This window comes from Bombus terrestris, chromosome 14, assembly GCF_910591885.1.
Source record: "Bombus terrestris chromosome 14, iyBomTerr1.2, whole genome shotgun sequence".
Lineage (NCBI taxonomy): Eukaryota > Metazoa > Arthropoda > Insecta > Hymenoptera > Apidae > Bombus > Bombus terrestris.
Genome location: NC_063282.1, coordinates 9,057,970 through 9,084,067, shown reverse-complemented (window position 1 = coordinate 9,084,067; position 26,098 = coordinate 9,057,970). Strand labels below are relative to the sequence as shown.

The window sequence follows — 26,098 nt, the reverse complement described above, 5'->3', positions numbered from 1 at the left end:
ATAGAATTCGTGTTTAATTCCGTCAAATGGATCGTAACACGCAGATAGAACAATAAATTCGAATGATTCAACGCATGAAAAGAATCGTAACGAATAATAGTTATTAAAGATGATAAAATTGAAAGGATTGATTACGATATTATTGATATTGGTACATGGTGATAGATATTGATTCCTTGGAGATGTACGACCCCTTTCGCGAGGATTGGAGCACTGCCATGAATTATTACGTCGTTTGAAATGAAATATTCATTATTTTATGACACTTCGTGTTCATTATCTTTCAACAGAGGGAATTAATTGAGTAGTTAATATTCTCAAGTATTAGTTATAGTTGCGATATTACGTGCGATATATATGTATATATGCTAGCTAAGAAGTATGTAACACTTCGCGTGCAAAGCATTCGAATAATATGGTTATCATCGGTATAGAGAAGGTGTGTGCATTTATATAACCAAGAATAATATTCCTTCTTGAGAAAAATTTGCCTCTATTATCGCTTAGATGCCGCGTAAATCATGCACTCTCTAAACGAACATATACCTACTTCATAACAGGATTTACTGTATATAACGCAGCTTCTCAAAACTCGATATAAGGGGTATTATTAAAATTCGAGGAACGACGTTCGCGAAGCATTCTTTTCCAGGAATACATACTTTAGCAAGGGAAGAATACGTATCAGCTGTATAAACTCTTTACAGAAATTTTTGTGCAAACTCGAAATATTTTACATTTATTCGAGAATCTTAGACATTCTTAGATGAAGAAATACCTTGGAAAAATTGAATATTCTTCTTCTTAAGTGCTATAATTCCCAGAATGATTGGAATAATTGCATTCGTCAAAAAATACAATTTGTACATTCGTGAATCAGTCTGATAAAATAACCTTTCCTGAATGCTTAGGAAGATATTTCCTTGTGGCTTGATATACGCTCGTTACGTACTAACATAGAACAGCAATCATACGTCAAACTTTCCTCCATAAATTCACCAATTTGCTAACATTCAAAGAGATACAGGAAGAAATGTATTCATGTCGTCATGTATTATGGAAGAAAGCGATGAAGAACGGATTGAAGATTGTTTCAAGAGGTGCACACGAACTGCGGTATTTTCCTCGTAGGATCAAAGATGCGCCAATAAAAAGGACCAAGCACGAGTACATTGAAATTCTTATTACGTGACGAGTTCTTATACGCGAGTATCTGTTCCTTTGTAGGGCGTTAGACTGTTAGAAATATATCGCGCGTTGGAAGAAGAAACGGAATGGACCGATGAAACGTGGGAAATAGAACGAACAAATTTTATTGCTTCGGCATGCTGAAGATATCGGTGGAAATTATTTCGCAGCTGTTCGAGCTCATAAAAACTTGCAGATCTATATGTCTTGAGCAATAAGCCGGTACTAGCAGTAAAATATGGTCCCAGCTGCATAAAGTGTCAAATTTAAATGAGTGCACAGGGAAATAAATATTATCGAGAATTTTCTCTTCAAGTTTCAAAGTTTCACTATTTCGTCTATCTTCGAAGTCTTCCTGCTCTCCAAGATCTTGGTTGTGTAAAACTGTTTATAATTATGACAGTGGATCGATCAGACATCTAAAGAAGCGAAACTCCAGGCATGTCCTTGTCATGAATTCGTTACGAAACGTTGCTTGTCCTACTCAACATAGGTAAGCAGTCGATAATGGCTTTTTATACTAGATTGTCACTTAGAACCAATTCATTGCGAAATATGACGGCGTTACCGTTGATATACTTACACAAAGCTTTGCGTTGCTTTAATTATCCAGGAAATAATCAGAATCTCTCTACGCTAGAGAATTTTTTCTTGTTTTACTTAATCATTCAGGAATTGCTTGAATCTTAAAACATTCGTGCGATTCGTGGAAGCTGCCAATATCGGAATTCAGAAATTAATTTAGAAAAATAGCAGTATTTATATGTACTCATTTTAAGTCGATAATATCAGGATACCAAAATCCTGCACAATTTGCGAGGAATGTAACTAGATTCGTCAAACGAATCAGTAGATCAGATTTTCTAATAAGAACCTAGCCACGTATTAACACGCTCGAGCGAGATCCGTGACAATTCCTGAAAATAGCGTTGCTCCAAAACGAGGAACATTTAAAAAGAACGTGATAAGGGTGCACCTAATGCCGGAAAATTGCCGGGACAAAATACAGGCTGCGAAAATAGAACGAAGATAAAAGCGGACGGTTAAAAAAAGCAAAAAGAAAGAAGTAACATGAACCGTTGAGTCTAAACCAGCAAGGACAGTTACTAATTTCTTGTTGTCTCTGTCGGTACATAAGGAGGCATAATCGTGCAAATTTTTGCTCGGTTACGAAAAGTATCGAGCTTGAAAAATTTTAGGAAGCTTGATTGACGCTTGGAAATTTCCCTCGACGCTTCATTTCTATCCGGCTGCTCGTCGTAACTGAGCTATCTGCTTTTTGATATACTCTTCGCCTTTTTGTTAGGAAGTTTCGAATATTTTCACCGCTGATCTGTCCTTTAATCGAAATATCTTTCATTCAAAAGTCGGTGATCATTTAGATTTATCCGTATCGAATGTTGATTAATTCCGGTAGTCAGATGGGAACCAATTTTCTTTTTAATGTTTTTAGCGTGATTTATTTAGATTTATACATTTCATCATTTGCCATTCCTGCTTTCAATTATAATCTTTATGCACTGCATACCATTTTTGAAATTCATTTCGTGCTCCGATAAATACGAACGCATGCAATATTAACGGTAAAGAAGAGCAACGAAAAAGAGATACGTGGATGAGGAAAGACTCCGTTTGTGGAAGAAATTTTCCATCCCGTGTAGCGGTGAAGATCTTGCTGGATCAATCTGTTGAGACTTTCGTCTAACGGTGGTTGATGAAGACAGAATAAATCGAAGGAAAATCGTCACAAGAAGGAAAACTGAAGGAGAAATAGACAAGCGCGATCGACTCTTCAATTGACCCGTGAAACCCCGGAATAGTCCAATCTCGTATCGAGAAGGTGATAAGGCAGGGTGAAAAGGTCAAATTACTTCGATCAAGAAATCAATTCGATTTGCTTCTTGCCCGAGTCGATTCATAAAAAGGAAGTTAGTCTCCGGAGAATCTCGCTGACGTTCGATCGACGTTCGATTCAAAATTCGAGAAAAGCATGCGAGAACTCTAACGAAATGTCATCAACCAAAATATGAAGGACCAAGTTAGAAAGGACTTTTAGAAAAATGATCGCTTGTTTATTGCAGGAATATTGGGTTATGCGTATCTGTCTCATAAATAATAACGCGATAACAATTTAATTACACACAATGATTCTTACCCTGCACGATAATACTCTACCAACGACAGTAATTTAATAATTTTTATTTTCTCTCTAAAAGTTCTGCTACTCACTTTAAGCTCTAACTCGACTGTAGAGAATTTCTCTTTTTGTAAAAAATCGAAAAGGAAGAGCAAAAAAATGATAAAGAGTACTTATATTATGCGGTTTTTTACAGTTGTCGCGAATTTTACGGTATATTAATCGGTAAAATATCATTGGCAGCGAACGTATCGAATTCTATTATCGACTTAAATTTCTCAGCGTTTTACCTGTTGCTCCTATGGATCCAGGTTTTCCTGTACGACATAAAGCACACACACGTTACACACGGTACATCTTTGAAACGAGTCTAGCGACACTCGAGCTCTTAAAGCTAAATACACAACTTTGTCGCGTTTTACTTGTTTTTCTTTTTTTTTTTTTTCAGCCACCCGATTCCTCAAAAACATCGTATCCGGGAAATTGACATGCAAACAAAATTACAGAATTTTACCGAACAAATTTACAACCACCCAATCGGGTCGGGTGCTGAATACCGACCGATTATAAACGATAAATTTTTCGCGTGTCGCAAAATTATCCGACAAATGTAATTTCCACATTATCGATATTATATCTTGTGTCTCTTTTTATTAACGTCAAATTACAAATCTTGCAAACAAAATTGCTCGAAAATTGCTTCTACGTACGTACATAATAGCGAATGAAATCGCTGCGATATAAAGCTTTTGCGAAGAATATTTGTTAAAATATGATTCGAAAATGCTTTTCCGAATTACGTTCCGTATCGCTGAGAAAATTAACACATAATCAAATATAAATGAAAATTTCAACATGTTTCGTGTAATGTTATTTCAACGACGTATAAATTGTGTACCAATTCTCAAAGAGAAACAGCGAGCTGTACGTTTAAAAGGATTTCCGTTACGTGAATGGATAGCTAGCGTTCCTAGGACACCGTTTTGAGGATTGTTCTATCAGCGCTTTTATTCTCTGATTGAAGTTAGGAGAAAATTCCCGATCTTGACTGTGTTCGGTAAAATCATCAAACGAGATACCGAATGAATTCTACGAATGAACGTAATGTATAAAAGCACGCTTACTATAGAACCTTCATTACGGAAATTGAAAAGGGTGGCAAAGCTGTTGAAATTAAGTTCCATACGACTAAGCTGCGCTAAATAAAAGCATAATTGAATGATTAATATCACGGGCTGGTATTGTGGTGTAGGTATCTCACAACGGTTTAAGCCGAGTTACTCAATTTTTGTGTAATTTATATTCTATTTGACCTGGTTACCATTTTTCCACTTGTTGCGTGAAAAATACGCAATCCATGTAAACATCTTGACGTTTGGAAATATATAAAGATTGTTTACAAGTAGAATAATACTTTATCTGCAATTCTGTGATTAATATGTACTACTTCATAATTCTAACTATGTAACCATACAACAATCGTGGAAATTGCCATTACTACAAGTGTACGTTCGATGATATATATACTTGTGTTTTAAGATTTTTTACAATTGTAACTATTCAAACGCTGATATCTTACATTGCTATCTCCGTTCAACGTGAGATTAATTGAAACGAATATGAAACATATTACAACAGAATTCCCGAAAGTGGAATATAACAATATAAAACAATACACCGGTGTTATTTCCCAACGCTTTTTTCCTTATCAATCTGCTGCCACCCTCGAATCACCTTGCTTCTCTGAAATATAGTTAGCCTTCTAGTTAGCAGGTAAGCCAAAAAACCATTGTTCTTCGTGCAATTTACTTGATTTACCAGCCAATTGGTCGCTTTAGAGACTTCCAATTACGTGAACAGTCGCTGTTAACCATCTGACTCGATCCAGTTCAGTTCATAGTTTTAATCCTCGCCGATGCTGGATATATTGATCTGTGTACCACCCCAGGATACTCTTAACAATAATCCAGAAATCGATAATGGTTCCTTAGGCAAAGACCTTAAGCGTGTACGCATTATCCATAGATACGTATTATCCGCTAAATAAAAATAAATCTCGCTGTTGGTTTCATTGGTTCATTTTATCATTCTCCGTACAACGATGACAACTTACGAAACGGTCCACGAATTCGATATTCGAATGATATTCTGTAATTAATGGTACAATTAATAGCTTGAAGTTATAGAATACAATTATTTTATAAGAGGTTTTGTTTTCAAGTAAATTCACTTAATGCTTGTCTATGCGCTTCATTATGCCCTGATTTCGAAGTTCTCGTTATTAAGTGCTATCTCCATATACTTCTGCTTGTGTTTATCACTTTAGATAATGTAAAACAACGCACGATGAATTTTATTAGCTTAGAAATTATTTTAACTGTTTCTGTTCTATCGAATACGCGATACTTACTAGTGCGCCCCTTATTTTATCTCGATGCTTGTACTTTCTTCAGATTATACAACCGATTTTATATCAAGTCTAGTGATAGCCACGATCGTCCAAATTGTCAAAAATGTTATATTAGGCCTATATCAACGAAGTAAAGTGAATTTTAAGGTTCATTTAAAGAATATTGTATACCCAAAACAATTACAACTTTTGGGATCATGGAGGGAGAAAGTTTAATCCGTTTTAATACGTGGATCTTGGTAACTTGAAACGTCTATAGACGTTTCTGCAAGCAGAAAATTACGTCGTTTCGTGGATCGTGGATCATTTTACGAGGGAACACGAGATTACCGGAATTCCGGTTTGATCGGAGTTTCTTAACGGTCCTGGATCGAGCTTCGCACTTAATTGACCGGTCGTCTTGTTGCTAATTTACGAGATACTTTGCAGAATTTGATGGTCGAATAAGTATGGTTTACACGAGTTGTCTGTGATTCGCGTTTTCATGGCGATTCGCCAAGAGCTTTTGCGTAATTTATGTCCGTGAAATTTACGATACCAGCCAGATTTGGTTTCAAGTTTAATCATTTTGAGCAAACGATTACGATTGATTCACCGTTTGATACTCTGATTTCGATCAGGCCATCGCTTTCTTTCAATGGTTTCATGGTTTTCCAGATTGGTAGATAATTATCGTGGTAACAAGACTTTCTCTTAGCTTTCTATCGTGCGGACTTTTCGTAAGAAATCAACGTCCCAAATTCAACAGTTTTTTTGAGGATTCTGTAACTAATCTAAATAATATCTAATATTATAGATATTAATTCTAAGTAAAATTATTTATTTAAATAAGATTTTATCGTGCTCCCAAAGATAATTTTTAACTTTGGAATCGATGTACATCAGAAGGATATTTTTATAAAATGCTTTTCCATTTCTAAGATTTAACATAATTTCCCGTCTTTCTCCCAGCTTGTTGTATAATAGCGTCGTGGGAAAATCCACCTTATAATCCCATAATCGTAACCACGGTCATTACAAGAATATATGAGAACGTGCGAGGTGTTTAATAAACGGACATAATAGCGTTATCGACCGTTTAAACACGGAAACAACCATAATTCAACCCCTTTGACACTTCTGTTTTATCGCAGCTAGAATTTCAAACGTCTCATAGATTCATCTCCGGTGTTATATTACTTCGTTTGCATGTTATTTACAAAATCACCTATCATCAAATGTGCGTGTTATGCTACTCTTGCTCAAACTTTCCTATCGTCTACTTCCAAGGGATGTAAAAATATACAAAAGTCGTGATACTCGGCAAAGTTACTTGGAGAACTTTGAATATTATTTACGACACTGTATGCATAATATCTTGACAGAGTTAGCTGCATAATTCTTTAAACAGGAATATTTATCCCTTCTTGCTGGAAATAAGGTCATCTCTTACTGACGTATGCGCGTAAAATTTATTTTAGTGAGAAAATTTTTCTTTGACTCTTCTTAACTATTAATCTTGTTTTCAACTTTTTAAACGCAGATTTAACCATTTTCAGTCGCAATAAGAATACATGGCTCGACATTTATCTTTTTCAGAATTAATCTTATCAATTCGATGCCAGTGTATCTTTTAATGTTCATTTGCTTTTTCAACAGTCAATAATATAATTCAACGATCAGCAATATAAGAATCTCATATGGAATACAAACATAGTACGTATAAATACATATAAAAGTACCGCGGTATCGCCGCAGAACAGTTTTAACCTTAGTCTTTACTACTTTTAGGTCAAGTTTTCATCGTCGCTATCTATCATACATGAAATATTACTTGGCGACGCGTCTAATAAACATATAACCGAGTTCCTCCCGATCAAGGTAACTGACATAATTTCCTTGGAGGAAGTTAGCTACTCATATTTCAAAGTTTGAATGTAGTTCGTTGTTGAAAAGTACATACCTGCCTGACCTTAAGCGGCGTTTCTCTGACAGAGAGCATCATCCGAAATTCCTCAGAGGCGAAGAGTTAGCCGCAGCGTGGAAATGTTGCGAGGGCGTGTATCTCAAATTACAAGGGAAAGCAGATTTAGTTCAGCGAGCAACCGTGAATCCTCATTCGCTGAAGATGTAACGAAATTTGTTAGACACGCGAAACTTTCCGAGATATTCGATTCAAACCTACAGATCTGTATCTCGAAATTTGCCTTTAGTTGTTATTTAATAATTGCTTTCCCTCTTTCATATTAATTTTCTTTATTTGCTCTGACCGACGAGTATCACGAAACTTTATCCATGCATCGTTGATGATAGATTTGTAGAGGCAAAAAGAAAACGATCGAAAGAAAGAACAAATCAAATACCCTAGCGCGAGTAATTTGTCTCCCCAGTTGAAAACCATAATAAAATGGACTGATAAAATATATTATACACCGTAACAAGCCAATTTTCTTGATAATTGTCATATGATATATGTATAATGGTAATAGTATATCACGAATTCTATGTAATTCCAATTTTGATTACTTTATTTTATACATCTTGTACGATTTAAGTGGTTGAATATTATAAACATACTTCATTTCGAACCTCGCAAGGGACTCGAATTTAAGAGGCAATTTATTCTGGATTATATCCCACGGATCTAGATAAAATGTGTGTGTGTGTGTTTGTGTGCGTGCGTGCGTGCGTGCGTGTGTATGTGTGTGCCTGCGTGCGTATGTGTCAGAGAGAGAGAGAGAGAGAGAGAGACAGAGAGAGAGAGAAAGAGAGAGAGGAGTGTTGAATATGTCGATTGAAGGAACCCCTGAGGAACCTTTTCTAAAGCGGAATTTACCATCTTTTCTCTGCTTGAAACTCGGCTGATGTCGATTTCATGAAATAACCTTAATTAATTGAGGAGAACTCTCGAAACATTATCAGCCGGGCAAACAGACAAAAAAGAGACAAAGGGCCTCGGAGGACAGGCATAATCGGGACAGGACTTCGTAATGATGATTCGTCGTATGTTTTTTATTTAAGAATATCGGTTATCGGTATTGAAGGGCGATGATTTTACACGAAACCATGCAAAACCCTTAAGAGCTCTCAGAAAATTGAGACAAAACCTGAAGGGAACTTGCTAATCGAACATATCGCGTTTCCTAAAGTTACTTTATAAATTTTCATTATATGTAAAATATATACGCAGCTTGAGGGTTCATGAAACATGTATAGGAATTTTTATGACGGGATTGCGAAGAAATTTCGATCCCAGACGGGTGCGTAATTCTCTATCGGACACACACGTACAAGTTTGACGAAGGTACATCCGGCTAAACGATAAAACGATAACAGAGGAAGCAGGTAGCCTCTAAAGAAATTCATGGCTCGGGTGAAACGGCTTGCCTTATCCGAAATATTCTCGAAACGATTGAAGAAGTGGTTCCTCCATAGAAAGGCGACCACTCCAAAATGGAATGTTCGTGATTTGTTTCATCGTCCAGCTTCTCGTAATATTCTCTATATTTTTATCTTTCTTTCTATGATTTTACATGTTCTACACCGTATAATATTTTCTTACATTTCCCGAAGACTGTCAACTGTTAATAACGAATTTTAACGCTTTGCTATTTTCAATCAAGAAAAATATAATACCACGACGATAAGAACAAAAGATACAGGAAATCTAGTATTACATACATTTACTTTTAGGATTAGTACATCCCATGGGAGAAAAACGCACACGTATATTGCACGCTATCTGCCGAATTGTGAAAAAAGAAAAGTGTGTCATCCATTAGGAGTTTTGAAAGCTCGAGCAACAAGATTCCATCAATCAAAAGTAGACTTCGGATAGCTTTCTCTGAACACGCCAAAGATAAAACGCTCGTATACATCCGGTAGAAAGGGAAACTGTAACAGAATGATGAAGGTCGACAACCTCGACAGCTCCGTAATATTTTTTTTTCTTCCTCCCTTTTCCTTTTTTCTTCTTTTGTGGCTCACGGTGGTTAATATGAAATCTAGGGTGCGACAACCAGCGGTAGTTGCGTTATCATCGTTGCCCTCTTTTCCTCTTTCGAAGGGAAGAGAGAAAAAATGCAATGCAAGATCAAAGAGGATAAAAGGAATTCGAAAGCTGAAAGGGGTGGAGAACACTCAGTTTTTTATTTCTTCTTTCTTTTTTCTTTTTTTTCAAACGAAAACGATAACGTCAAGGGAAATCAGGCGATTTTTCTAAATCTCAGCACAGGATTCTTTTATTTTCTTCTCCTTCAAGGAAATATTAAATTAAACAAGAAATATGTCAATTGTACAATGACAATGAAACGTTCATTGACATGGACCAGACTTCTCTACGAACAGAATTTTATAATCTCGAAATTTACCGTGACTTGTAGAAACAAACCTTTTTATTCTAGTGCGCGTGCATGCGCCGTGAAATTCAACGAATCTCCGGTTGGATGGTCTCGTGTGAATCGATGGAAGCAGATAAAAGTTGTTTCTAACGGCAATGTATTCCATAAACACGATTCTCGAGGTTTCGCTCTTTAAACGTCGTGTGATAAAGCTGAGATAAGACCGCAGATCGATAGATAAAACAAGCATATTAGTTGGAAGTAGAAACAATAGTTTTCTGCTGAGATTGAATTGATCGCGTCGTAACACGAAAACGTACGTCGTAACACGAAATACTTACATTTCGTGTTTATAGCGCAATTATTTCTCATAGGGCGTCAATTATATGCCATTAAAATGTTAAATTATTGCCTTTTAACTATCAAATAACGTCAGAATCAGAGCCACGAAACACAAATTGATTTATGTTTTATATATGCGTATGTGTTTCGCTAGCCTTTACGCGTATATACTTGCAAGTGTTCATCGGTAATAGCTATATAAATGACATCGGTTTAATGTACCGTGTATACGGTTTTAATAAAATGGAATTTGATTAGGATTTTCTAATAGACTTTGTGTTTATCCCTTGCCGTATGATCTTTCAATACGATTAAAATCGGATCGCGAGTTAATCGGTTTAGCCAACAGTTGAACAACATAATCAGATTATCGATTCATACTATTGTCTACGGCTACGGCGATAACTCATTATAATTACGTTTATAATTCTGATATTACGTTTGATAACATTGCTATCTAAGAAATCATATAAAAATAGTACACAAGACAAATACATTACGGTGATTCCAGATCGATAGATTTGTCATTTATTTATTTTTATTTTCCAGCGAGATCTATTGTACCGGAGAACTACTGAAAACTGTGCAGCTATCCAATATCTACAGCGACAGCAAGACGTTCGTCGATCTTCAACAGATAAATGACCCTGAAATAACTCTCGCCAAGTAAGTTCAACCAGCGATTTTTTTAACGCAATTAAAACTTGTTGCTATCGAGCAGAATTTCATTCAATATCGTAAACGTTTCATCGAGTGTGTCGTACAATTATTATTAACTTAGCATAAATGAGTAATAATATTTCATTTTTCTGAATAAAAGAATACACACAAACGAGACAATTGCTTGATATTTTGTGATCTTAAATAGTAGAGTGAGCTTCATTTCATTTAAGGTAAAATTCCAATGTTCCTTCTTTCTTTCCGCGTAACATGAATAAGCGGCATAAAGCCGTCTGCAATTTACGATCGCTCCGAAAACGAAATCACGGTGACCAGACGCGTTTTTAAATTGTTCCTACGTTAAATCACTCCGTTTACTGGGATTTTTATAGTATCCAGTTTACGATACTCGGCTACGTTCGCTTTCGTCCACTTCCATCGTGAACTTATCCTATCGTCGAATGCAGCCCAATTCGATCTTGCGATAATCATATCTATTAAATAACCGCTACTGCAAGCAAATAAAAGTTTTACCCGATAAAATAACAAGTACTTGGGGAAACCACAAATTCCTGCAATTATGAGATAGCTGAATGTGAAATTTTTAAGTTTGTTAAAATTAATTGTCTCGATGAATCCATCAGCAGTCCCCAGTTTTCTAAATATTGTCCTCTTTAACAATTTTCCCTTTCTTAACTCTGCTGCGATTCTGAAATCTTTAATATTTCAATATCTCTGTTTTAATTCGAACCAAGGAAAGCATTTTTAACATTTTAAGAAAATTATTCACATACGATGGAAACAAGTAATTACACGTATCAATGATTCTTTCAAATCTTTCTCAAGTTGAAAGATTTCTCAACAATGGAAGAATACAATTCGGTTGAAAACGACACAAAGGTTGCCGCGGCAATGAATGCACGATCAATCAATCTTTCTTCTCCATTCAACGATGAAACGTTCTCACGGCATTGCGTTGCCACGAGAAAAAATGTTGGAAATGCGTAAAATTCTTACAATTCGCTACTTGTAGAATGTGGAAGAACGTATCGAGAACTATAGAACGTTTGCACCTTTTCTCAATTTTCTCGGTGATCAATTCGTTTTCCGTGATCAACCCACCAGCATAAAGCGAACATCGTTTTGGGCGAATGTCTCGTTCGAGAGATACGGCTGGCAATTTTCGCTGGCTCGAACGGAACGCGAAATTCTCTCTCGTTTTATGAGCATTGTAAAGCGAATTCGGGAAGAACGTAAAGCTCATCGTAAGGTTAGTGTTAACGATCAATGGAACTGATCATTTCTGTACCAGGGGCAAGGCTAAATTATGAATATAGTAGATGTAGATAAAAGTTTTATTTTATGTCTTATGCGTTTCTGCGAACAGAAATATGTAAAATGGAAATTTATAACACCAGCATGGCACTTCAATTACAATCTCATTCATTGCAGGTCAGTAATTATTAGACTACGGATTTTTATGCGAATTCATGCTTTTGAGAAACTCAGTTAAAAGATAGAACTTTGATAGAAAACTGGTTTACCTACTAAATATTATGGAAACCACTATACTTTGAATGTTTTTTATATTTTTCCATACTATGTGTATTCTGTGTAATTTTCCACGTCGTGTTGGCAACTAATAATTCTGGAGTTAAGAAATGCTACTTTCTCTTGAAGCTATCTTTTAATAAAAAAGAATATTTGTCATCAGCATTATACTAGTGGATCTTTCTGATAGATTTTCTTTACATCTCATTATTATGATTGCCTAACTAGATGATCGTGTTTCTTTTCACTCCCTACAGCTTCTACGAGTTGATGAAAGAAACGAACAACAAACCGACTAAAAGCCAGCTGATTCAGTATGTTAATGAAAATTTCATCTCGTCGAGCGAGCTAGTAAACTGGACACTGTCAGACTGGACGAATAATCCATCGATCTTGCAACGCATCCAAGAACCCAAATACTACGAGTGGGCGAAAGATCTGAACGAAATTTGGAAGAAATTGGCGAGGAAGGTGAATCCTGAAGTTGCCAGGCAGCCGGATAGACATAGTCTGATTTATGTGCCCAATGGTTTAATAATTCCTGGTGGTCGTTTCAAAGGTAAAATAAATTTTCCTATTTCCAATACATCATACAGATTCCAGTAACTTTTACCGCTAAGGACCTGTTAAACATTAAATTATTTATTTGTCAAAAAGTTACTTCGTTTAGTAATTAACCGATCATCTCTTTTTATTTGCTTGTAAAATATTACATTTGCAACAAATGTTTGAATTTTAGTTTTTAACTATGCCTATTTTGTAATTGTAATGAAGATAAAACTTGTCGTCCATTGTACTTTGTGCAACTCGATACCATAGTTTCAGTTATATGTTCCATTCTATTGTATTTCATGTTTAACATATAATCCGATTGACTGATCATATAATCCGAACGATCAGCTGATATACTACCGCTAGCGAATATATTAATAATAAACCACGAACGGTATGCAAATTAAGTAGCGGTACAAAATATGGTATTCCGAAGTGGTCAGTTTTGAAACAAATTACCAAAAATTTTCCCCGATGCAAAAATATACTTGATGTAACCCCTATAAATCGTAAGATTTTAAACGCGAATCTGTAAAAATGCCAGAAATACTAAAATATACTTTGACAATGTTCTTTTATCCCGACAGAGTTTTACTATTGGGACAGTTACTGGGTGATTGAAGGGCTACTGTTATCCGACATGTATCAAACTGCCAGGGGAATGATAGACAATTTCTTATACATGGTGCAGAAATATGGGTTCATACCCAACGGTGGTAGAATTTATTACCTCATGAGGAGCCAACCACCCCTAATACATCTCATGGTACGTCATACCTTTTCATATTGACTTTAAACTCGTTTTCCTCTCTCAACCGTGTACATATGTACATAACGTCCCAAATATGTAGGATCTACCAAACCGCAAACAGATTCGTTCTTTTCTTTTCTTTTTTTTTTTTTTTTTTTTTTTGTTTTGGTCCGTTAGCCATCGTTTTAACAATAACGAATATTTCCCATAATAATTTAAGAGAAAAAATCGTGCAAAATGAGATGTACGAATAAACGAACGATGCAATACACGTAGTTCGCTTAATTTTTATGATTAATTGTAGCAATTTGTGCTTTTTGTATTTCGGAATTTCTGTAAAATTACACAATAGGTAGCAGCCCCCTCGTTCTTCTCGAAGATTTGTTTTCCTCTCGAAAATTCGCTACAACTACGAATCGACGAAAGGAATTATTTTTTTCACGAAAAATAAATCTGCTCGACCGCCAGATCAAGTGGACGCCACTAAACGATAACGTTGTTTGGAATGTCAATTAGCGTCGGTTCTTTATCTCATCGAGACATATTCCATCGAATTTGAAGGTCATTTGACCGCGGCAGATAATAGCTTGTCCTTTGAAATTTCTACGAGAGACGCGAATGATACAGCACCCGAGGATTGTAGTCGTCGAATCCTGCACTCGGTTTGTCGCAGAGACTTCGCGGGAACAAGAATTTTAAAGTTGCCTGAAACTCGACTTCCTCGAGGCAACATCGGCTAAAAGTTTTCGTATTTCCTTTCCTGTGGTGTAGCGAGACTAACACTGGAAGATTTCCACACAATTGAGTTGGGGAAACTCAATAGTCGGAAAATGTCTGTAATTTAAGACCGAGATCGATATAATCGTAGTGGTCCTTTCATAGTGAAATTGTTGAATTTTCCTGTTTCTTTCTCTCCTTGGTGCAATGGAGTACCGTGAAAAAGATATTAATATCTCGCGGTTGACGAATGTCGGCACGCTGCTATTATTATCGGTTTTGTTGTAGGTATAACGTTGCAAGGATTGAAATGAAAGAGAAATTAAGTTTGTCAGACTTCTGTTATAGGGGATTCAATAAGCGAACTTGGAGTCGAGTAATCTTAGTCGAACAAAGGATTTTTTAATTTGAAATTCAATTTAATTATATAAAAATGGTGAAACATATTTTTTACCGCTTACCTTGACAAATAAATTTGATATTACCAAAAACAGAGAAGTAGAAGTTGTTTGCGCAGAAGCACGTGAACCGAATAACTTGAACAGATCTTTGCATTTCTAGGAAATAAACGCGGCCTTTTATAAAAATGAGAAAAAGAGGAAAAGAAATATGGTTCGGGGCGAAGAGTCTAACTCGTGAAATTTAGAGTCACTCTCGGTGCACTCGTTTGAATAAATCCAGAAAACCCACGAGAACCGCGAAAATCATGCTTGTGCAAACTCTTTTAGTTCACGCAGAGAAAATTATTTTCCTCAGCGTATGAAGATTTCAGAATCTGGTAAAAAGATTTCTGGAATGTATACGGTTCTTCCAACCAACTCTTTGACAAGACGAAGGGCGTTCCTCTTGGAATTGTACTTCGAATACCACTTCTACAAAGTGGTTGGTCTGAAATTTCGTAACGCGATTCGTATTTCTGTTGAATGTTTCAATTAAAAATAACAAGTCGTTTTACCAGAAATCGCTAATCAAGTGAGATAAACTCAATAAATTTTAATTTTTATAATTTTAAATGTTAATGATTCTTTGTAAAATTCGAAAACGGAAAATCCAAAGATAAGATAGTTGACGAGTTAATATATCAAATTAATAAAGTTCAGGTAACAATGCTATTATGGCGGGAAGAAATGTTTAGTGAAATAAATCCGCTAACCAAGACTATTGTAGTCTATGACGCGCGTTTTGAAACTTTGTTTCGTAACTCGAAAAGTTCGATACGGCAGAATTTCTACTTCCGAATGCCTGCCCCTCCAATGTGTTTTCGGTAAGAATAGTCTGATTGAAGCTACGCCTGTTTATTGCAAAGATATCGAAGTTCTGAACAACAATCGGAAATATCGCGGAAGTTTGTTGGACATGGACATATACCAACGTTTATAAATTACGATTTTGCTCGATTTGTACTGGAGGCGCCCAAGTAGCGCATTACTATAGTAACCAGTTCGAATACTTTGATCATTCGTAATTCGAAGTCAAAAAATTGTAAATAACTCTAAAATATATATTAATTTATTACATATTTAGTTACATATATATATATATATATATGTATATATATATTTAAAAAACTTTCGAAATAATTGAATAACCTTATAAAGATTGACATCTGCAAGTGCCAATTTTGTTATTGCATAGTAGGTGCTACAAATGAATTCTACACTACAATTGCGTTCTGTAAAAAATATTATACATATAATAATGTTTGATTTTAACTGATAGGTATCAAAATACTTGGACTTTACTGGGGACTACGATTATCTGCGCAAAGTTATACCGACTTTAGAAAGTGAGTTTGCCTTCTGGCAACAGAAAAGGATGATCGACGTAAAAAAAAATGGGAGAACGTACAAAATGGGACACTATGCCGTCAACAGCACGAGACCTCGACCGGAAAGTTACAGGTTAATTTTTAATTTCGTTTGAGATCTTTTGGATATTTACATTTCGTATATAAGCATGCATAATTCCTAATCTTAGATAACGAAAACCATGACGTTGCCGCAGATAAAAATACAGTTTATCTTCCATAAGATCTCGAATGTAAACCTTTCCATTAACGAAGTATTTAATTCGATAAACCGACGTGTTTTTTTTAAATGTATGTCATCTTAAGTGCGATCTACTTTCTTCCAAAGATAACGACATGACTTAGAATGGAGTGATCAATATGGAATAAAATCCTACACGTCAATTTTATTGTTTCGATGTCAATGTATAGAAATGAATTAACTTTCGAAATGGATTTGCATAGTGATAAACAAAATTACATTCAAAGCACGTACACCGGTATATAAGCTTCGAATTTGTTACGACAAATGCACACCCTGAAACTACAATGGAAATTATTCAAATGTTTCAGCTCCTTAGAACTGTTAATATAATGCGGCATAATCAAATGCAAATAACGGATTCACGAGTTATGGCCATATTCATGTTGCTCATACATGCATTTCGAATCCAGTTGCGTTCAAAGTTTGCCAAATTTGTGTTTGTATTTTGCTCACGTAGAAACGGCGATCTTATACAACTTAGCATTACGGAGAGAATACTTTGAAACTACTATACCTTTAGCCTGATTAACATTGATGTTTGATTTATGTTGTCACGATATATCACGAATGATTATGATACACGACGCGTAGCTGTGTTTACAGTGAAAAAATGTTTGATGGAAATCGAGGACTAGCATCTCAAATTTTGATCGATCGCTCAAAAGATGGTTTTTTTTTCTCAGTAAAGAATTATTAGTGATTATTTATCAGTTCAAGGAAATTCGTGAATCCGTTAATCCTCCCATCTCGGTATCTCTCGATTCTTCGTGTTGTCGGCATTGAAATTTTTTGATTTTTCGATCTGTCCATCTGGGAATCCTTTGATTCCTCGTTCTTTAACCTCTTGATCCTTCGAGCCCTCGATTCTTCTATTTGTCTATTTTTACTTATACATGCGTGTACTTGTCTTCTTTTTTTGATATCAGGGAAGACTATGAGCAAGCGCAACTACTGCCCGAAAAGTCTCGGGATTTCTTCTACAACAATATAAAAGCAGGCGCCGAAAGTGGCTGGGACTTCTCCAACAGGTGGTGTATAGCGGACAACAATAACAGAACGCTCAGTTTACTGAATATCTCTACGCAGCACATTATACCTGTCGACCTTAATGCGATTCTGCAACAAAACGCTCGGCTCCTCGGCGAATTTCACAGTCTGCTTGGAAACAATGCGGTAAGCCGTGGAGCATTCATTGGGAAACCGAGCTTTGTTCAAATTCTCTCCATAAACTCGCCTGCACGATGTTGTTCTAATATATTGGTAGAGTTCGAAGGGCTCCAGAGAAGCCTAATCCAGAGAAACTTACTTGACAAGTGGATAAGCCACCTGTCATAATCTGATTATTTAGAAATTTTATCCCAATGTAAAGAATCTAGAAAAATTACCATCGTTAGAGATGTGATAATCTAAAGACAAATCTAAAAATACATCTAAAGAACCTAAAGAAGTTGAAATACCTACAAAAATTAGCTCTAGAAATGTTCTACTTGCTGGAGTGAAATTATCATAATTATCCAATAAAATAGGATTATATACAATATACATACATGGAGGAGATTACAAACTAACGTACTTTGTTCTTGAAATATGTAATTAAAAATTCTAACGCCAGCATGTCTAGTTATCACACCTCGATAAACCCGTGAGTAAAATGAAGAATGAAATTGGTATGCTAATTAAGAATAATATGTGAAAGGAACGTGGACAAAAATGTTAATGGAAAACGTTAGATAAGGCTGATTTCTATGCAAGCTTATGTAATATTAAATTTCTCGTGGTTGAGATTGGTCGATATAATTAACATAATATTATAAAATCGTTATCTGAAACTAATTGAAGGGGAATGTGTTCGCACTCGGTTAAGTAAATTTAATCTTCTTTTGCTTCGTACTCTTTTTCTGATTGCAACCAATCTTTCTTGTACAAACTGTATCCAATTTCTCGAAATAATTGGATTTATGGGAACTGACCGAAATAAGAAAAAATAAGCTTTCTAAAGGTTTCAGTCATCGTAGGTCTTGTTCAACACACAATTGTACATACATTTTTTTATTTTTATTTATTTTTTATTTTTTCTAGTCCGTGCCTTTCGGTTTTGGACGAACTTCCAGCTTTACATCCTAATTCTAGCTTACATATTTCTATATTACATATTTCTTAAAACTACCACTGGAAACTGCCACTTCACCACTGGTGGCTAAAGCTCTTGCAACTTTGTTCTTTGGTCTTCTTGCTGTATGTCCGTCTTGTCTCTTGCCTTCCTCTTCTCCATTACCACTTTTAGTTCTGCCAGCCCTTCTCCCGTCTCACTTAACACTATACCTAAACTCTTTGGTCCCCCCGTTATCTCGCACTCTTCTAATACGTGCTTCAGGTCTTCCTCATTCCTTTTGCATAGTCTGCATCTTTTTTCTCCCTCTTCCTTCCAGTATTCCCTTGCTTTGGTCTCGTTTCCACATCTGAATCTTGCCAATATTCTCCTGTCTTTCCACTTCATCCTCCCTTCTAGGTACCTAGGAAGTTTTTCTTCTGCTATCTTTCCGTAGTGTTTGTTGTAATTGGACTCTCTTATCCTTTTCCCCCTCTCTTCTGCTTCTCTCTTTCTTCTTTCCTCTATGATCTGATCTGTTGTCATCCTTCCTTCTCTTGTTGTCTGCGGCCCTCTCGTTCTCACCTCTTCTAGTCCCTTCCTTCTCTTTCTTGCTCTTTTCCCTTCCTGGCCATTTCCTCCGTTTCTCTCTCTTTCCTTTATACATTCCTTTACTAATTCCTTCTTTGATTCTAGCGCTTTCTCTTTGTATCTTGCTGCTCTTTTTAGTTAATTCTTCTGACAGAATGTAGTTTGGGATTGTTATATCTAAGCCTAGAATCCATTTCACATACCTTCTTTGTACATTATCCAATCTTTCCTCCATGTACATACATTTTTTTATAGATATAAAATGTACAATGCGATGTACATGTAGTATGGTATTTTTTAAATCCGCTTCTTTTATGATACACACGATATAAAAAGACGAAAATAATATATAACGTGGAAGTCAATAAATATTTATATAAATTTTGTATTAGTTTTATATTAATATATAACTTGTAATTTTCTAGAAATCCCAATATTATCATAAAGTAGCGTCGCAACTCCAAATGGCTATCGACAATGTTCTATGGAACGAAGAAGAAGGAACATGGCTGGACTACGACATGAAGAACGAGAAACCTAGGCACGCGTTTTATCCATCGAATCTTGCACCACTCTACACTCGAAGTTACAATCGCTTACAACGCGAGCGCTACGCGTTATCCATTGTGAAATATCTCAAGACACAGAATATCGACACTTTCTTGGGTAAGTTTTCGCAATTAAAAAGTCGAAGTCAGTCGCATAGGCTTTTATAAACGTTGGGTACTTCAAAGTGGAAAGAAATTTAATGAGTTTCATTCGTGTTTCAACCCTTTCGATGAATAATGGCACGCATCTTGTGGTGTGTTCCGCTTAAAAGCGGAAGTAAGGGAAAAACGGCGAAGAGAAAAATACGAAGGATGCTTTTGAAGGATTTCACGGTTAAAGGTTTAAAAGTTTAAAAGGGATGCGATGAAAAGGAAAATACAAAGGATGCTTTTCGAGGATTCCGTGGTTAAAGGTTATTTCCTATACGAATGAAATCGAATGGAATTGCGATAAGAGATAAATGTTGCATGCTTTTGCGTCTTTGGTTACACAAAAAGGAAAACGTTTATCATTCGTAGAATGCGCGAACAGTATTGTTGAACGTCAGTTTAGTCAGCCGCGCACTGCATGCTATGCATCGAATATAGTTCCCTAAATTCTTTCTCTTATTTACTGTGTAAATTTAATTTCTGCGATTTCGTTCGAAACGAGAATATTTCATTTCTACCTGCTCTATTACGATCATAATGAATTATTCGCTGCACGAAATGCACGTCGCTCTAAGCTCTGCAAATTATCACAATTAACAATTCAACCCGCGATTTCTGGTTAGTTACACATCACATTCATCCCGACACACCTTCCATTATCCAGTTTAACAGCTTCGGCTTTAAGTTTGAAAGTTCCCCAGTGGACCAGTCCAATTTCCAGTGGAAACACGTACAAAAATTTTTAGCAAAAACCATTCGGCAAAATAATAAAAAGCATGCCTTTGATATTGCTTTTTGTTTCACATCGATATTTCAATACCAAGATAGATAAGTTTAAAGCGTTTGCACTTAGCCACGAGGGATGCTGAATGGATTGGATGCCTAATCATAGCCTAATTCGCAGAAGTGTAATCTACATTTTCTTGCTTGGAGCGTACGTACGTCGGTTAGCGGTGGTAGTAAAAAGATGCTTGCATGACGTCTGTCACTGACCACCCTACAGGTAACACATGTGAGGTAGGTCAGTGATGCGTGTGAAAACGAGAGATCCGTACATGGTGCGCGACAGATACAAAAAGAGAAATGCACAAAATATTTGCTCGCTTTAACGACGATATCTTGGGAACGAAGTCATATCGACATGAAACAGAAACGATTCTAAAGTGAAAGGTTTACGTTTTCTTGCGAAGAAGTTTTATCAGAGTCGTGTAAGTACTTTGGAAACAGCGAGTGGTTAAAGTTCCAGTAACTTTAATAGCTTCAATATTGAAGATTCGCTGGATGTTTTCGATGTTTTGAATTCTATTTAATTTACTAGTTATCCTTTTTATTTACTAGTATAGTTATATTAGATGAAACATGTATTTCTGGTTACAGTTTTAGTTATGTGTATCGCGCTATAAAGATTTTAATATAACTTCGTTAATGGTAAAAAGGTACAAGACATTTTGTTCCTTCATATATAGATGTAGCAAATTATTTAGTGGCTGAAGGTAAACAATAGCTTCTGCGAGTTATTGTCATAGAGTTAGAGAAGCTCTATTAAATTGAAATTATTACGTTCATTTAAGTATAAAGGCAAATAAGGTTAATAAGACTGTGTTGATTAAACTTGTTTTCATTTCTTCCCCTACAGGAGGTACACCCACATCATTAAATTACACAGGAGAACAATGGGATTTTCCGAACGCGTGGCCACCGTTACAATCATTTATTGTAATGGGTCTCTACTGGACAGGGGTTGAGGAAGCGGTGAACTTCGCCCACGAATTGGCATTTAGATGGCTTGGCTCTAATTACGCTGGCTATGTAGAATATAAGGAAATGTTTGAGAAGGTAAGATAAATATACATATCGATAGACGATTTTCTTGAAAAATGACGGAAAAATATAGGAGCTCAGCGTAGAAACAAGTAACTCCATAATTCCTAAACAAAACTGAATAGACAATATTTTAAGTTTCTAAACTTCAGAAGGAAATCGGTACACTTCTTGAAAAAAAGTAAAAAGTTGTTACAATATTGTCTGTTCTCTTGTATTAGCGCCACATTCATTTATCTAGGTAAGAACTCTGTAAATTTTCGAAAGAATTGTTGTTTCCTCGGCTTCCTGTCGGAATTTTAAATCTTAATTGTTAATCCTATTTCCAACTAAAATCAGGAGGAAAAGAAAAGTAATACACATCAAACCATGACTCAGAATATTGAAAGAGCCCTCGCTAAGAGTGATTTAATCAAAGCACTTTTTCACAATATCTGCGATAAAACACGAAAGCATAAAATAAGCCAGTCCAATCTTTTCTACTTGAGCATAAAAATGTTGTCCCGTAAAGCACATAAGGAGGATTCTCACACGTTGAATATCACCAAAGTTTTCATTACTGTCATAATGATATAGAACTTAAAATTAATTTCAATAATTCTTGGCATGAATCTGCTACAATCTCTTCGTTCGCGGTTTGCTTTAAAATAATAGATTAGAATAGAGAACATATTCAACCTTTCCAATTGAATTTTACGTCTTGTTTTGATTCTGAATTTATTTTGATTAATAATTGACGGTGAAACAGTGAATGATATTAACATGCCATATTCAAACTTCGGAGGTACAACGTTTCATTTGTCCCAACCAAATACAAATAGACACAAGCTGTTCAATTTCGTTTCCATAAACGAAGCTTCACGTCGTTTTGTTGACTGACATACGTATGTCTGGCTCCAGAAAAGGGACTATCAGATCCGCAAGATAGATGCATAAATTCACGTTCAAGTATTCTCCCTCCCTTCTACCCCTCTTCTGTGAAAGAAAACACACTGGATACTCGTATACGTTCGAAAACGGAATGAATCACTGTCCATCATTTTTCACCCGTGGCTATGAATTTTCACGTAGTCAGAACCATTCAAGCCTCGTCTCTTTCTGTCCGTTTTTTCTCCCCTATACGTTTCGCTCCTTCCCTCTTTTTACCATCCATTTTTATATCACATGATCGCGAAAAAGATACTGGAACCGACCGCAGGAAACATCATAGACTAGGGAACCATGGAACGTCCCATACCTCATTTCGGCCATGATACCGTGACGCAGAGGGAAATTTATGGAGCTTGTTCGCAACGAGCAGCTTACCGATGAAAAATATCGATACGTTTTTTGCCACGCATTTCTTTTTTTCACGTCGGGCAAGACAGTGTCAAGCTTAAGCGGCTGTGTTTCAAAAGTTTTCTTTTAACGGTTAACCGGTTTATTGATTCGAACATTGTACGTTCGAAAAAATTGCGAATTGTTACTCTCGCCTAGCGAAAAAGGTAAAGTGTATTTGCAAACCGATAAAAATTTTTCATATATATTTTTCCCGAACATAAATCGCTTTTGAAAAAAATATAGGAACACTCAAACTTTGTAAAATTTTCATTTTTCTAAGCTTTAGGAAAGGGAAACGAAAAAACAAACTGGTCAAACAAAAAATTCAAACAGTCACATTTGAGAAAAAAGAATGGCTAGTCTTTTTCGGAATAATCGACTGTTTTCTTTGGAGACTGAAATGCGCGGAATTTCGCAAACTTTTCGTCTACGTCAGTTGAAATTCTTTCGGTTTATTTCGCTATTCCACAATTTCCCACTTTACGCGTAAAGTTTTCAAAGTAGAATATATTTCTCTATACATCTCCGAATCAAACTTCTCAATAGGAAATTCCGAGATAATTAACTGACATACATTACCGCTAACTATAGGCAGTTAACACTGATAAGTAGAAACGCGAAATTGAATCGCAGTTAACGACCAAGATCGTTACTTATTATGGAGCAGAACGGAGGAACTCTTTCTATATTCAATTCTGTGAACGCATATTGATTTCTCCGTGTGAAGTAGTTCAACGACATTGTCGAACCGTGGGGACAAAAGGAAATAACGAGTGAAGGAGAAAAATTGAGATACACGTAAAAGAGTCGGATTTTCGAACGTGTCAAGGACGGAAAATCAACGATAATTTTAAACATTCGTTGGAAAGATCGAGTGCGCCTCGGGCTATTCCTTATTGTAGCTGGCAGAAAGGAATAGAAATAGAGAAGAAAGAGTCGTATGAAAGTAGAGTTATATATGCATACTGAGAGAAAGGTCTCTTTCTTATTGAAATCTAATGATTTTGAAGTCTTTAAAAAACACAATAGCTTGGAAATTTCATCCGATTGAAAACGAAAGATTTTCTAATTGCTGTGAATTATACGAACGGCATGATGATATTTAACGAGCATATAGTATTATGAGTATCATCTTTAAATTGAAAAGCTTTCCGTTGAGTCGAATTGACGTTCGTGTGGTCTTTGCCGAAGCTATATCGAATCGCGAAAGAAGATTTAAGAGGCCATATCATAATTGCAACGTGCCACGGTTGACAATAATTTTGAATTACATTTAAGAAATATCACGAATGATCATGAACATTAATCTAATTGAACGAAATAAAACTATTAACTTTAGAGAAAATCTGTCGAGAAATAATTGGGTATTTTTACCGAAAATTACACGAGTCACTATCTAAGATCGATTTTCTTCGACAGAAGCTTATATTTTTCCGATAATCAGTAAAATATGAAAATCGAAATTAAAATCAGTTAATTTATGCTACTTGCTAAGGATGTTTAATATGCGTTTGAAGTTTTATCCAGAAGACGAAAAAGAAGAAGAAGAAGTATGTAATTAACACGTTCTTAGAATATTCATCTTCCCTTTCTCGTAAAACTTCCAGTACATTCTTAAGAATTAGATTTGCATCTTAATCCGACTCTGCCTTTTCTAGAACAGCTCTTTCGTGAATTAAACGCATTTATTTACTTTTAAGCTATAACAACTTGGCGCGAAGAAATGCAAATGACATCCGAAGGACTAAAACATTCGCACGTTTTGTAATACTTCGCAGTGTCGCAAAAATTTAAATATTTATATTCGTTTAAATACCTTATTCTAATATTAACCGCTGCTAATTTATTTAATTTTTATCATTCTTTAATTCATTCAATATTCGCCTAGTTTGTGGTAATTCCCAATCTATTTGTTCATTAGAAACTCGAAAGAATTCTTTTAAAATTCTCTTTCCTCCTCGCATTTAAATTTGAAACGTGACTCATCCCAAGCTCAAATGATTAATATCAATTTAATCCCGATCTCTGGTTTCAAATTTATCAAACAGTTACTCAGCAACCAGTATAAATACCATCCACAAATCGAAGGGTAGTTTCTGTCTCCTCTAATTATCTAGAATTTCATTAAAGGCGAAGATCGAGTCTGCCGAACTGTGAAGTTTGTTAACTTTGCTTAGCTGTTATTCGTGATCCTCTCCACGAAACATTGATTAATATCGTCGACGATTAGAATGCTGTGATAAACTCGTGGTAGGGCATGTTCGAAACTCGACGTTCCTGTAAAATTGACTAAGAGTCTAAGACAGCAAGTAGGTCCGGCGCAAGTTAACAAGGAAGATCTCTGTCGATCAATCGGTGACTTAATTACCCGACCGAGGGCTGGTCGCTTTGAGAAACGAGAACGTGTGATTACTAGGTGTAATTAGCGTTTTAATTGCAGTACGACTCGCTCACGCCGGGGAAAAGTGGCGGCGGAGGGGAGTACGATGTGCAGTCTGGCTTTGGATGGACTAACGGCGTGGTCTTGGAATTCCTTAATACCTTCCCGAACATCAAGGTGAAGGAGATTAGCTACATCAACGACATAAACACAGAGATCAGACAATAGCAGGTGAGTACGACAAGCTGGTAAATTTATTGTCAGAAGTAAATATTAATATTATAATAAATATCAGTTATATAAATAACATTATTTGCAATTAGTATGTGGATGTTTATGCAAATTCATTCTTTTACGAATAACGTGCCACTTATTAATATCAATATTCATACGACTGAAGACGCAGAACTTAAGCGGAATTTGTTTTCTCCGTTAAATATTGTGTAATAACGAGTACCGTAGTTTTGACATTTTATATTTCTAAGGAGATACCTTTTGAATATAAAATTCTGTGCATTTTG

At 35.8% G+C, this 26,098-nt stretch overlaps 1 protein-coding gene across 1 annotated transcript in view; it reads left to right on the top strand.

Moving 5' to 3' along the window:
- The window catches only part of LOC100646078 (trehalase), a 32,630-nt gene that overhangs the window by 5,419 nt on the left and 1,113 nt on the right, over positions 1-26,098 (top strand). Inside the window, exons 2-9 of the mRNA XM_003400805.4 lie at positions 10,946-11,062; positions 12,865-13,166; positions 13,747-13,925; positions 16,347-16,528; positions 17,605-17,851; positions 19,784-20,024; positions 21,693-21,892; positions 25,638-25,808. Coding sequence (XP_003400853.1) covers positions 10,946-11,062; positions 12,865-13,166; positions 13,747-13,925; positions 16,347-16,528; positions 17,605-17,851; positions 19,784-20,024; positions 21,693-21,892; positions 25,638-25,805 — 1,636 coding nt within the window. The 3' untranslated portion in view covers positions 25,806-25,808. The remainder of the gene's footprint in view (positions 1-10,945; positions 11,063-12,864; positions 13,167-13,746; positions 13,926-16,346; positions 16,529-17,604; positions 17,852-19,783; positions 20,025-21,692; positions 21,893-25,637; positions 25,809-26,098) is intronic.